We start from the raw sequence: 14,282 nt of genomic DNA on the forward strand, positions 1-14,282 counted from the left end.
CAGCGTGCTGTTCAGTCCTCCACTGGCAGGGGCGCTGTGTTCACATCTGGTGTGTGTCGCTGTGGGCGGGGTCAGAGGTCGGAGCACCGGCTGCTCGTCGGAAAGTCACCGCGTAGAAACAAACAGCATAAGGACAATTATGAAAAACAGAAATATGGACACCAACTAGAATTAATGAGTCTTAACTAGGGCTACTGTGCTTCATAAAACAAACGGTTAACTGTAGAGAAATTCTGCGCCGCTTGCTGGTAAGCTGCTCCTTTAAATCACAGATGACAGAAGCTAATAGGCTACATGCTAACGCTACAGCTCCCATTATCGGACAGACATGATGATTTAACATAACGGTTAGTTTTTTGACAACAAAAATATATAACCAGACAATTGCAATTAAAGCCTTCATTTTACACGCCATGGACAATTATAATGTTAGGTAGTAAGGTATTTGTATTACAGAAATGTGTGAGTGTTTGTAGCCGAGCGAGCAGCAGTGTAAAGTGAGACCTGACACAGGTGCACAGTATCAAACTAATTAGGGGAAAAGTCAGCAACTGAACAGACGCTGTGCAGGACGCCTATTAACATCAGCTTGGCTGCAGGTGACTTTATTTTCGTTCGTTATTGATATTCCAAATATATCATCAATAAGAAGTGTACTTTATAAGATGATACAGGTATCGGCAAACGCCCATTTCAAGTTAACAGTCGAAAATATGCTAATTTTCTAACATAGCAGAGTTAATCGCTCAGTGTATTTTAATGCTGTTTGAAGTTGACAAACAGAAACGTCACGTTAATCTATTTTAGGTCGGTTATCACCTTTTGGGTCATTACATTTTAAGGGGTCCTCACTTTATGAATTAACAAAGAAGGATACAAAGCAGGATGTGTGCAAATTAAAAAGCTATGGAACAAAATATGGATTTGAAAAGGTGTTACTCATTTTACGTTCACTTCTTTCTTAACAAAAAAACCCCTGAAAATTGTTACTTTTTATGTAATTTCTTACCACAGAAATCATTATAGGGTGGCATTTCCCAAGTCACAAGATAGCTTTGTAAAGATTCTTTGACCTTATGTATTTCTCTTTGACCCGGGACCAGCCAGCACCCCCTGCTTAGAGGACCTGACTCCCAGCAGCTCGTTGAAACATCAGTGACGCACTTTGAAGTCAATAAAGAAATCTTTCTCCAGAAAGTCTGCTTGTGTGCCCAGTGTGTTTTGATAGGACTGCACCATTTAACAGCTGCTGAGCTGAACAGCCTGTGTAGCCCTGCCAGGATTTCATTTGCCTTAAGGCTGTTTATTTTGAGGATGGAGCTTAAGTCGAGGCAGAGAGTGCAACATCCCAACCCATGGCCATGTGTTTCTGCCTCTCTGCTGCAGCCCAATGCCAGCTGAAGCGTGATGCATCCAGAGCAGCCCAGAACGGGCTTCGCCCTGCAGAGACGACGGGCAGATTCAGCCCCTCGGGGCATGTTGAGCACCGGCCTACTGCAGGGCCTCATCCAGAGTGCCAGGCCTCCTTCCTTCTGCTTCCTGCTCCCCAGGGTCCATGCAGCTGATGTGGCTGCTGCCCAGCCTGCACAGATGCCCTCTCCCTCCTCCTCCTCCTCCTCCTCCACCAGTTCTGCTCCTGCACCCATCCCCTCTTCCAGCACCATGCCAAGGATCATAGGCAAGCCAGAATTCCCAGACACAGGATGGGACCGTATCAAGGACCTCTTTGACAGAGAGTTGGTATTTCAGTTTCCTCTTTACTTTTCTTCTTCTCCTCTTACTCTTGAACTCACTTTGTGACAGAGAATGTCAGAAAATAGTGACTGTGCAGGAGTTTTCTCAGTTTTATTCATATTATGCTTCCCTCTAACATTTTTCATTAAAGTTACCAGCTACAGCATTTACGTGCTTAATAATCTCCGCATGCTCACTGCTGTGTTACTCGGACAGGTTTTTAGTTAGTTTTCTTGCCTCCTCATTTAGGTTTGAATAACTTCTTTAGGTCTAGGTTTAGGTAGCAGTTACCTTTCTGACACTGCAGTTTCAGTTGTGTCTAAAGATGAGGAATAATTGGCATTGACTATGTCCTCAAAAGAAAATGTGGCTCTTGTCTCCCTGCAGTGCAACACAGAGGTACCCAGAGGAGCTGACCAACGTGGTAAAGAGCGGGTTAGTTGGCGCACTTGCAGGCTTGCTCTACGGAGGCCTGCCAGCAGCTTTCCAAGCCAAGCAGAGGTATATCCAAGTCAGCCAGGCGGAAATCTACACCAGCAGAGTGGACGCAGTGGTAAGTGGGCAAGTGGCAGAAAGTAGCTCAGTCCATAAGACCAAGACCTACTCCTTCCTTCTCTCTTTCTTCTTCACCTTGTTCTCCTTCTTCTTGTTTTTCTTATTCTTATTGTTGTTCTTCTTCTTCTTATTATTATTGGAGTTATTGGAGTACCTGCATTGTCGTCTTGTTTATCCTGCTCTTCCCCAGTTTTCCAGGAGCACCCAACACATGATCTACATTTGAGTGTAGCACAACCACTCTACTGCTCAGTTAGTGTTGTGCTGTAAATTGTGACACTTATTGCAACAATTGCTGATTAAGTTCCAGTAGAAACTGATTGCACTCCTGGGAACCTTTTTAATAGATGACATTAACTGTAATGTTTTGGCCTCATGGTAATCCCACAGCAGTAACCTTATTATTGTGTGTCCTTTGTGTCTAATTCAGCGCTCAGCCCATAATGCAGCAGTCCGGGGCTTTGTGAGGTATGGATGGAGGTGGAGCTGGAGAGTGGCTGCTTTTGTCACCCTATTCAAGTAAGCAAACAATGATTATCTTGTCTTTTCTGATCTTTTCATCTTAGACAATGAACATGAAAATATTTTACTCTATGTAAGGAACTTCTTACAAAGGAGGCATTTAACGCCGACAGATAAGTTGCATTTGATTCAGCAATTTCCTTGTAAACTAAGCTCAGCTGAAGTCAAGGCAAAGCATGTTTTTGTACAGCACCTTTAAATAACAAGGTGATTCAAAGTGCTTTAAGGGAACATGTATGAGAAAAACAAGGCAAGTCTAACCGTCTGTTACTCGTGTGTCTATCTGTTCCCTTTCCTCTCTAGTTCTGTCAGCACAGGGCTGTCTGTGTACCGAGACAAGTATGCCCTCAGCCATTATGCTGCAGCTGGAGGTGAGTCACATTGGCATCAACGGGGCCTGATCAGACCTCGTTTTTAAACCTTTATTTACCCAGGAAAGCTGACTGAATGCACTTGCTGTGTCACAACAACACTGCTCACATTCGCACATTTCTGTCAGGGAGTTGTGTTATCCGAACTCAGTGTTTATCCAGGGGCCTGTTGTTCGAAACCTAGATAAGGGATTAAGCTGGGATATGTTGGTTATCCTGACTTAACTTAGCGGTGATTCGGTTGTTCGAAAGCAGAGGCACATATGTTGCGATGGATATTTATTCTGTGCACTTAGCCTGGTTGGGACCAGGTTAACAACCAGGTTTAGTTTAGCCTGGTGCCTTATCTGTCCAGTCAGCTGTCACTGTGATCAAAAATCAATGTGTTTTACCGTCATTTCATGTTCTTATGTACGTATATGCCTCATTTTTGAACAAAATACATTAAGCCTACAATAATAAAAAAAACCCAAAACATTTAAAACATTATTTTTGTCATAGCCCAAGCATACTTTGACATGCACATGTCTTTACCAATAAAAGGATTAATTGTTGGAATAAACATACAAGTAGGTGTATTTGGCATTAACACAATTAGTGGTTATTAGGTATCATAACTGTGTGACCTTCCCAAATTATATTCCCAGTTAAGTGGACCAATAACTCCAGTGTACTTTACATCAATGAATGAAAACATGAAGATGAAACCACAATATTCTTTGACCTCATTTTATTTAAATGAAAAATGCTGTGATCAGTCACTGTCTGCTTTGAGCTGTGGAGAGAAAGAGAGAAATAATATTGATTAAGACATTGCATCACAGTCATGCTTACAGTGTGCATTAAAATCACTTACTTCTTTCTCTAGTATCTTAATTTCTAAGTCCAATTTCCTTAAGGTTTTTCTTTTAATTTGTCAATTTGCATTACACTGCAAAACAACCCAAAGTCAGACAGTCCACATAACACCAATGGTTGATTAATTAATAAATAAAATGATTGATTCCATGTACAGTATACTGGAATAATGTAACTTGTATGAAGAGGGCAGTTCCCCCCCTCCGTCCTCCATCATCGGCCTGCCTCGGTTGTGATCCAGGGCGAGCTTTTCTGCTGGTGTGAAATTAGCAGTTGCTTAACTTCCACTGCTCAGCTTTAAGGCGAAGTGTACAACTGTTAATTTGTGGAAGGAACTTTAATTGTAATTATGACAGATTAATTTGCGCAACAAGTGTATATTTTTAGATTACTTACGCATTCAGTCGGTCCGCAGTTGTTTGCCACGCGCTCTCTCTCTCCTTTGTTATCGCTGCAGTGTTTCCTTTCTTCGTGATTATATGTTTTACCTCTTCATGAGAGTCCATGATGAGACGCTGCTCACTGGGTGAGAAGTATGCGGCACATGCCCTCTCCATTGCTGCATCGGTGAATCTGTGATCGATCTCGGGGTCTATTTAAGAAAGCCGTGGACGCGCACTCACCTGAATAAGTTACACCTGGCTTGACAAAGCCGCGCCTCCTCAGCCTGGCTTGGTGTTCCAACAACCAGTTAGGCCAGGATGGATTTAGGGGAATTTGTCCTATCTCGCTTTTCCACTTATCCTGGATTGGTTAATTCTACTTTCGAACAACAGGCCCCAGAGCAGCGTACTGTCGGCCTGCAGTTGTATGTGTTGCACTGATGCTGTGTTTATGTTTTAAAAAAAGATTTTAATTGATACAACACTTTATAATATATGCTTTTGTTAACTGACCTGTTGCAACCCAGTGTATCCTGTTTCCATACAAACGCATTCATCATGTAGTCAAAACCACAGAATGTCATTTAAGTTCGCAAAAGAATATAGTAAAATGGTTACTTGTGAATATGTACATGTTATTCTAATATAATTCCAAGCTTTTTGAATGAATCCACTGCGACCTTATTGACCCTGCACACTGGACCCTGTTGACTCCCAGAGCAGACAGACACCAATCAATCCCTCTAATATTTATTTTGTGCAAAGTAGTCACACATCATTTCTAGAAAACCAGATTCCTGTGGCACCGAGGGGGTAAGGACACAGACCATGAGCCACAATGTCCTCAGTTCACCTGTGGCCGAGGGGCTTTGTTGCGTGCCATTCCCTTGTCTCTCCAATTCCATTTCCTTTCATCTCTCTGCTACAGCTGTCTAAACAGTGCATAACAACAATGGCCATAAAATATTTAATAAAAAAGAGATTAATCTGAAATTTCACTGTCCAGAAAATGTGATTTTATTTCGGACAGTGTTCTGCCTGGACAACACTGGTTGTTCACCTCCCAAAAAGTTCAGAGTTAGTAGTAAAATTTCTGGTGCTGATAATAGTTATGAAATGTTTATAATCCTCATTTGACCTGATGACAAATTGTTTAAACACAGACATCATATACCAGCACATTGAGTTATGAATGATAATAATAAAAGTGCGTGTGTGTGTGTGTGTGTGTGTGTGTGTGTGTGTGTGTGTGTGTGTGTGTGTGTGTGTGAGAACAGCTGTGACTGGAGGCCTTTTCAGACTGAACCTGGGCCTGCGAGGGTTGGTGGCAGGGACAGTCATCGGAGTAGTGATGGGGTGAGCTTGTTTTCTGCTACCACATGTGTCCACACAGATCCATTGATCACCCCAGTAGTTTAACAGTTAAACTTGTTGCAGTCACTAGTCTAGTTTCTCCCCTGACGCTTTTCAATCCTCATCACAGACCTGAGTTACATTGTTAGAAGCTGTCATGCATTTATTTTTTAACAGACATGCGTATCTGCTCATGCTTGTGTGCGTGTCCCTGTTCATGGCCGTGTGCTGCAGAGCAGTGAGCACTCTGGCAGCCAGCTGCGCCCCTCCCAGCAACCCTCTGTCACCCAGCTGAACCTCCTCCCACCCCCTACCCCCCACCTCCAACTCTGTTCACAGTGCCAGAGGGACTCATGTGCACTGCAGAGGGCCATGTTTTGGGTACTAGAGCAAGGAGGCAGGCCAAGGCAGCAGCTGCCCTTCTCCATTTATACCATCTCTGTTATTCCAGCCTCTCATCTCCATCTACCATGGTCTGATCTGGACTTATGCTTCACTCCATCTCCTCTCTCTCCTCCACCCTCTCTTCTCCCCCTGTCCCACTTTTCACTCGCTCCTCTGGCCACTTCAGCTGAGCGCACGGAGCCAAGAGCAGATTTGAATTTGATTGTGTAATGGTGATTGAGTGTGAGGTGTTTGATGGTGTAACAGACTGGAGGGGCTGGTTTGGATTGTCTCTGTGATCATCAGCTCCGTGTTGGCTCAGCCCTAGTCTGTTCTCCTGTTGGCTCCATACTAGCATTGCCTCCTTCTCCTCCTCCTTCTCTCCTCTCCTCACTGTCTGCCTGAGCGACCAGCCACCTGGAGCATTTGATTTGTGCAAACAGGCCCGGCCCTGGCTATGCCAGGTGCAGTCGGGGCAGAAGGGAGTGAAATGAAAGCAGGCAGCTAATCGGAAAGCACATCACGCTCCAGATCTCACCCCAGAATGATCCTCTTGTCCGGGAACATGGCAGAGGTGTGACTGGAACTTCTAGGTTGGGCCGGAGGGACTGTAGAGGAGGGTGTGACTTTGTAAGACACTGCGGAGAGGAAATTTGGCACAAAATTATTAATATGGTGTTTGTGACAGACAGCTTGGAAGGGTTATGCAATTAAAGTAGCTGCTTTGACAGAACATAATGTGACAGCTAGGTTTGTTACAAAACAGATTATACAAAACAGATTATACAATAGCAGGAAGTTTTTTCAGGAATCTTAATCATACCCGGTTTCCCCAGTGTTGATGTGTTCAGTAAAGTGTCAACAGAAATGGTTTCATGCGTTACACTGTTGATATTTCTACCTGTAGTTGTGCAGGTAGTAACAACCGTGTTCAGACAACAGAAGTATAAAGTGTAGTTTTTGTTTTACTTGTCATAACATAAGCTAACTTCTGCTCAGGATTCCCACTGGTGCTTTGATCATCAGCATGCAGTCGGTGGCCGGAGAAACTGTCAGAGAGAGGAGGAGGAAAGAGCGCAGGGAGCTTTACGAGCTCAAACTCTCAGAATGGTGAGATATATTATGAAACCTTTCTAATATTATTTGATGCCTTTTGAATTTGGTTGTTATCCTGATGTCTTGCTCACAAGTCACTCTCCTTTCAAATCCCAAGGTCGGCTCGTCTGCAGTTGACAGACGAGTTGATCGGCGATCTGAATGTCAGCACTCAGACAGAGGAAACCAGTAAGGACATGCAAAGGATCCAGGATCTGCTGAGCTTACCGCCGAAGGAGGATGTGACTCAGGACTCATGCAGCGAGTGACAGTTGCTGCCTTACTGCCTGTTATCTGTTGGACATTGAAGGTGGGAGTTCACACACCTGGGAGGATAAATGGGTCTCTTCTTTGGCTGGACTCCACACACCTTCTCTCTAAATGGAAACTGCTTCACATGAGAATTAAAAGACGCTGTTGTACCTCACCAACTACTGTCCTCCAGCTCTGCCTGCTGTATGTGTGTGTGAGCACTGTACATCTATCTCTGTGAGAACCAGTTTGACATTTTGGGAAAGTGATTATTTATACATTTGCCAGTGTAAGGATACGACCTGAGAGACTGAGGTCAGGTAACCTTGTTGTGTATCCCCAAAAGATGTTTCCTTTGCTTTCAAAATCAGCTCAGCTCATGTTTAATATGGGCTTGTGTCCTTCACTATTGGCTCCCTTATGAATAAACAATAAAACCAAACAAATTTAAAACCACACATTTTTTTGAAACTGTCAAAGTGTTGTAGCTCCCCGCCCACACTGGCCTGCCAAGACCTGACCTCACCTTTCCACACAGTGTCAGTTGTTGGCGTAGTTACGGATGCTTGCTCATTATGTTTAGCACACCTAATGTATTGACACCAAACAACAATTGTTTCACAAAATGGCTTTTTCCCCCTCCCCACATCTATGTTATGTGTAGTGTGCTTTTGACTTTGCCTCTTGGGCTTTTCAGCAACTAGGTCAAACATAGCCGTGGCCCCTGGTGTAAACAAGATGTGACACAGCAACAGCTGGGGCCCAGGAAGCAGCAGTGACTGCTGACAGCAGATGGACAGCCAGCAGAGATAGACTGAGGAACGCTTGCACTCCAGAGCACAGCTTGGTCGGTGATGATGTCAAGCTTTGAACTATTGCAGGTAGACACTGGAGGTAAGGTTGAGAAATTGATGTTGGCTGTGTCCAAGCATCGCTGAGTTGTGAAAATGGTTTGTCCCGGCATAAAACTTGGAGAAATGTCTTAATCTAAGACCTTCATGTAAAACCCATTTGCTTAAATGGACACTGGTCCCATCCCATCATGACCAATTACAAACATTCCCTCTGTGTTCTCAGGCGTGCACAGAACAATCTAAAAACAATTTTAGCAAAAACATTATGTGAAACTTTTCAAATTGGGCTTCACTGGCGACTTGACTGACTGCTATCAGAGCATTAACATACATAAATGGGCTCTCGGTTCCCTCTGTTGGTGACTTCGTGGAACTGCAAATGTACCCTAAATAAAAAGTAAAGTACCCTACATTCCTTTCAGTTTTTAATAGCTTGACAGAATTAAATACTTATTGTCATAATATAATATTCATACGTATCTCCTGTATTAAGTCCTTTGAAGGCATTGTCCTAATGTTTTACAGGACAAATTAATGTGATTTATTTTTAAACTCTTTGTTAATGAAAACAACCCAGTATTATTAAATATAAACTGGTTTTGCATCAACAGGATAAACTGGTTGGCCCATTGAGTGTTTAATATTCCTATTGAGCCATTATTAACTGATGGTGTTAGCTAATGTAATAACTAATTACTGCATGCTGTACACTGCTGGGTCCTATCAAGATGTAAAACAAAAGACTCCAGTTCCTCACACTGTAGTCTCAAGGGGCCAAGAACCACATCTTGCACACATCCTTCTGCAGGGATAAGGGGCATGCTGTGAGGAGATCACAAGTTCTTGTTATGTGCTGTACCCAAATCGAAGTAACCAATTAGGGTTTAGTCCATTTTGCCGCCAGGACTTTAGCTTGGCCACATTCCACGTGCCTGCGCTCGTGAAAACCCACGTGATGACCACATGGAATACATACAGGCGGGACACAAGCATGTTGCGCAGAGGCCGCCTTCAGGGCCTGCTCGTAAACATAAAGAGTTTTGGAGCGTGTCATGTAATTCATGGCTGTCTAAAGGAGTTAAATTTACAGTGCACAGGTAGCTGTCAGACATCAAGCGCCATAACCAACTTTCATGCACAACAAGCATGTGATTTATGTTAACACTGACTTTAAATGGCAAAAGCTGTAACCAATCTACTCAACATCGCTGACAATAAATTCAACTTTTTTTTTTTTTGCCATGTCGCCATTATTTTGTTGTGCTGGACAGAATGAGAAAGCATTTTACAGAGATCTCAGTTGCAAGCTCAAGAAATAAATATAAGGACACTAACTCTAAAAACAAACACTAAATATTAAAAGCATCTTCAGCAACAAAACTATGAAAACAGATACTGGCAATAACAGCAAATACTAGAAACAAAGAGTCCCTAAAACAAAACATTTCATCCAAAAACATACTTTTTGACTTTTCATCACACAACTTTAACCACCCGTTGCAACTCAATACAAAGTAATTTCCCCCAAACACTACTCGGAAAGTAAAGAGTCATTGACTAACCGTAATTTATGGTGTGTAGCCGGCTAGTAATTACTGCATATTTAAAGAGCACGTAAAGACACCTCAACGCCGACCCGAGTAGCTGCAGCAGCGTCGGTGGAGTCTCAGATTTCCGTGATGTCCGCGAACTACACACATACCTGTAATGAATTATGCTGTGTCTGAGTAAACTGGTGCGCGAAGATACTTGTGCGTCTCCCTTCGAGGCGGACGCCCGGGACAGCCGCATGAACAAACTCCCAGACAGTCATGGATATCCGTAAGAAAGAAGAGAAACACAACCCACTGGCCACCGCCGGCTGTTTATCCAGGGTGTTTCTGTGGTAAGTAATGAACATTACATTGTTATGAGTCATAAATGAGCAGTGGGGTAATAATGCGCAGGGACAAGTAGTGACTGGCACATTTGTGGCGTTGGGTCTGAAGTGTACGTATTAGTTTTTGGACACTGGTGCAAAACTAAAGGAAATCTTAACTTGTTATAATGGGAGCTGTTGAAGTGGGACTGGAGGAGAGGAAGTGTGTCTCATATTCAAAGGGACGTTTAAGCTGTAACATGATTCATTACTTTTTTACTTTTAATTGGAGAAACGAATTCTCACAGCTTTAACTACAAGTCGCAACTCAAAGTAATGTCCTCCATACATTTGTAGGAGAGTAAAGTCATTGACTAGCTGACTAGGTTCACTCAACTATTTACAATTAATGCAACAGCAAAATGTTTATTTCATGTTGCATTCCAATATAATCTTTAAAGAATAAGTTTGTAGTTGATCCAGTCGTGGGCGATAGTGTTTTAATTGTAAAATTCAGCCCAGAATGATAAAGAAAAAAGACATACTGTAAACATGAATTTGAATCAGACAGCAAGAGTTATTAATCTCATTTTGCATCTACATTCAATGATGCATAAATGCTTTTCAGATTGCATCTGACAAGATAAATAAATCATGGCTGGTACAAGTAGTTGGAGTTGGTGTTTACATTGTGTGTGTATGAGCAGCAATTGTGGATGGCCCTTGACAATTGAATTATCCTCTTATCTCAACATACAAGTAACAACAAGCTTGATCATACCACCTTTACTCCCTTGGGCTTGGCCCTTGTTTGGGTTATGAGGGGTGTTAGTCACATATATAGATAAACATGTGTCTGGTCAGTCATGTCAGGTCAGGGTGCAGAAAAATAGATAAAGTAGAGGTATCATTAGATCACACGGTTTGCTTTGTAACAAAGTCAGGGTCTAAGAGTGTCTGTGCTTAAAGCTTTCCCTGACCTGTCCCGTTATAGGTCAATCGGATGTACTGTATTCCCTACCGTGGGCACAGTAGTAAAAGATTAAAAAATTATTTAAAAGATTAAACAAGGTCACACAAAGTGTTGGTGATATGAAGCTCCCAAAGTCAGTCTCAACAATTAATAACCAATATTCTGAAGGTTGAGTTGTTGACATTACGGATGTAAATTGGATACAGTGTTGGATGTGGGGCGTTGTTCTTTCCAATGAAAGTTACTCAGTGGTGCATGAAAGCAAAAAAGTTTGACCTCCATGTGAAAAATTACCTGGCTCTTCTGCATTGCTTCCGCATCAATGGGCCAATACAACAAGCCCACTGGTGACCTTTGCCCTCCCAGCGATTAACTTTGCTAATCTTCCCCCCGCCCAGTTTTCCAAAGACTCAAGATATTTCCTTTTGCCACCACCATGCCATATTGTATTGTCTTTTGTTGCAAGTGAGATAAAGCTGATAGATGTTGGGTTCCACCCAGGACGGCAGTGTGTGGGTCTGGTGTGACATCGCAGTTGCATACTTCTGAAAAGCACTTAAAATGTCTGACCAAGCTTGTTTAGCGTCAGGCAAGACCAAAAGAGGTGGCCCCTTATTTACATTTTGGTAAAAGTGGAGAGGCGGAGGGACAAAAGGAGTTTAGCATAAGAGCAGTGCACCTAGGGAGGCACGATAACTTTTCTTTTAAACTGATAACCGATAACACACACACACATACATTATGTGTGTGTGTATATATATATATAAGATCATGACATCAATACTATGAACAAAACCAAAACAGTTTTGACTCTTTAAATGAAGAGATATTTATTTTTTCCAATGAAAATCTATTGGCAAGCATCTCAAACATTTTTGAAAAGATATCAAACAAAAAACTATTTAATATCTCAAATGAACATCAATTTAAATAAGGTGCATTCCTTACTGATATAAAAATAAAGGCCCCTTGAACTGATAACTGATGCAAATACATGCATCAGGATTACAGACTGAAAAAGTTCATTCCAGAAGTTCAAAAAAATAAATATATATAGAAAATGATTGCACTGAACAAGTTAGACTTGTCTATGTAAACAAACTGAAAAAGTGCATTCCATAGTAACAAAAAATAAGTTTAAAGAATTTTGGCTTATGGTTCCATTCAAATGAATACCTTTTCACTAAGGTAAATGGGGTTCAGTTGTTCTTTTATCTCATATTAGGGGGGAGAGAGAGAGAGAGAGAGACAGAGAGAGACAGAGTGACAGAGTCTATGTGTGTTTGAGATAGTGTTGTCATGGTACCAAAATTGGGACCCACGGTACGATACCAGTGACAGTATCACAGTTCTGAGTAGTATCACAATACCACAGCAGAAATGAGGCAGATGTGCCTTTTGTCATTTATAAAAAGATAAATCACTTTTCCATAATACATCAATGATATTTCAAAGGAATAAATTACTTATTGACTTATTCCTACTTCAAAAACAGCATCAATAAGTGACTAACATAGGGAGGATCAAAATAAAATAAATAAATGAAATAAAAATCAACCAGCCACCCTCCTCCCCGACAAATAAAGAACAGTCCCTAAAGTTTCTCCTCTGATACGCCACATACTGTGTGCCGCCATGGCTCAGCTGTTCAGGTACTTTTGGGCAGTCATGGCAACAAGTTATTCACCTGGAGCCGGACTTCTTCGCCGGTAAGCCGTTATCATGCGCCGCCGTATTTGACAGGAATACATATTCCTGTCCTTGTCTGTGGCCCCCGTTCAACCCACAACCGGCGGGATTCGCCGTTACTGTTTATCGCCACACTGCCGACATTTTACTCTGTCCGTCACCGCACGCTGTTTGATTGCGTTATCAAAACACGCCGCTATTATTCGGCCTTGCTTTTCACTTACTCCACTGGATACCGAATGTGTGGGGGTTTTTTCAATATTCGGCCAAATATATTCGGTGCATCCCAAAATAGGAGCCTTCCCCCACTCCCCACTCCCCTCACCGCTGCTCTCCTCAGTATACTGGCTGCTGCGCTGTGCAAGTGCACAGATGTCTCAGAGTGGTGGTGCATTTGCAAAAATGTTTTGAAGGAGCAGCAGCAGCGGCGACACACCGCTGCTAAATGAATGTAGCGGAAACACTGATATGTACTGTGGAGTTTTAGTGCCGCGGTCTACCGTTGGTACCAGTATACCGTGCAAAGTGTGTGTGTGTGTGTGTGTGTGTGTGAGAGAGAGAGAGAGTGTGTGTGTGTGTGTGTGTGTGTGTGTGTGTGTGTGTGTGTGTGTGTGCGCGCGCGCGCGCGCGTGTGTGAAAGGGAGAGTGTGCGCTTCTGTGTGAAATTATGTTGTTTTCCGACACGAGGGGGTATTCTTGAATTTTCCCAGTCAGAAAGAGTTTTTCTGATTAGGCCGATGTCACTTGAACGCAGCATTCACTGCAGGCCATTCAGGTCTCATAGTGGGAGCGGGCACTGCAGTGCTGACAAAATTATATATATATAGGGGCTATTCGTCATGATATCGGATTTATCGGAATGACGTAATAATTCCTGTTATCGGCCCGATAGTTATCGTGCACCCCATGACACTTTAAATCGAATAAGCTGGTGTCAGGAATTTATGGAGCATTTGTGAATGTCTTTTACGCAGGTTTCCCAGGTTTCATCACCACTCGAGATGCCAAGGTCTTTCTCCCAGGTTTCCTGTGGAGACCTGACTTAAAATGTAGTGTACTTGATCTGGAGATAACGTAGATAACGGAAGAAATGCAAATTTGGGAGTGTGTACTTTTCTTTTATCTGATTGAAGGTGGCAAAAGTATTATTGATATGAAGGTCTGCTATTGTGATGATGCCTTTATTTTTCCAACGCCTGCATTTGTTGTCAGTAAGAGAGGATCGGAAGGCATGATTGTGACTAAATGGAGTACAGGCTGACGTTTACGGCAACTTCAATGACTTCCTTATCTGAAGCCAGACTCTTAAAGCACGAGTAACCATAAAGACGTTGTTTGTGATAGTTGTAGGAGGACTGGTGGATGAAAAAAATTGGGCAGGAAGAGAGCTGTTCGGGAGAT

General features: G+C 42.6%; 2 protein-coding genes across 3 annotated transcripts in view; both read left to right on the forward strand.

The window, feature by feature from the left end:
• The first annotated feature begins 61 nt into the window (after positions 1–61).
• Positions 62–7,965, forward strand: timmdc1 (translocase of inner mitochondrial membrane domain containing 1). Of its 2 annotated transcripts, none has more exons than XM_049570535.1 (8): positions 62–248; positions 1,387–1,736; positions 2,122–2,287; positions 2,720–2,808; positions 3,115–3,182; positions 5,701–5,779; positions 7,160–7,270; positions 7,374–7,965. In XM_049570535.1, the coding sequence occupies exons 2-8, from the start codon at positions 1,408–1,410 to the stop codon at positions 7,522–7,524; spliced, it is 993 nt and encodes a 330-aa protein (XP_049426492.1). In that variant the 5' UTR covers positions 62–248; positions 1,387–1,407; the 3' UTR covers positions 7,525–7,965. The 2 variants fall into 2 exon arrangements, with proteins under 2 accessions (XP_049426492.1, XP_049426493.1); XM_049570536.1 differs by lacking the exon at positions 62–248 and adding an exon at positions 276–599.
• Positions 7,966–10,006: 2,041 nt separating this feature from the next.
• The window catches only part of LOC125884666 (ATP-binding cassette sub-family C member 4-like), a 29,031-nt gene continuing 24,755 nt past the window's right edge, over positions 10,007–14,282 (forward strand). Inside the window, exon 1 of the mRNA XM_049569732.1 lies at positions 10,007–10,246. Within this exon, the coding sequence (XP_049425689.1) occupies positions 10,173–10,246 (74 nt within the window). The 5' untranslated portion in view covers positions 10,007–10,172. The remainder of the gene's footprint in view (positions 10,247–14,282) is intronic.

The sequence above is a fragment of the Epinephelus fuscoguttatus genome, linkage group LG24 (genome assembly GCF_011397635.1).
Source record: "Epinephelus fuscoguttatus linkage group LG24, E.fuscoguttatus.final_Chr_v1".
Lineage (NCBI taxonomy): Eukaryota > Metazoa > Chordata > Actinopteri > Perciformes > Serranidae > Epinephelus > Epinephelus fuscoguttatus.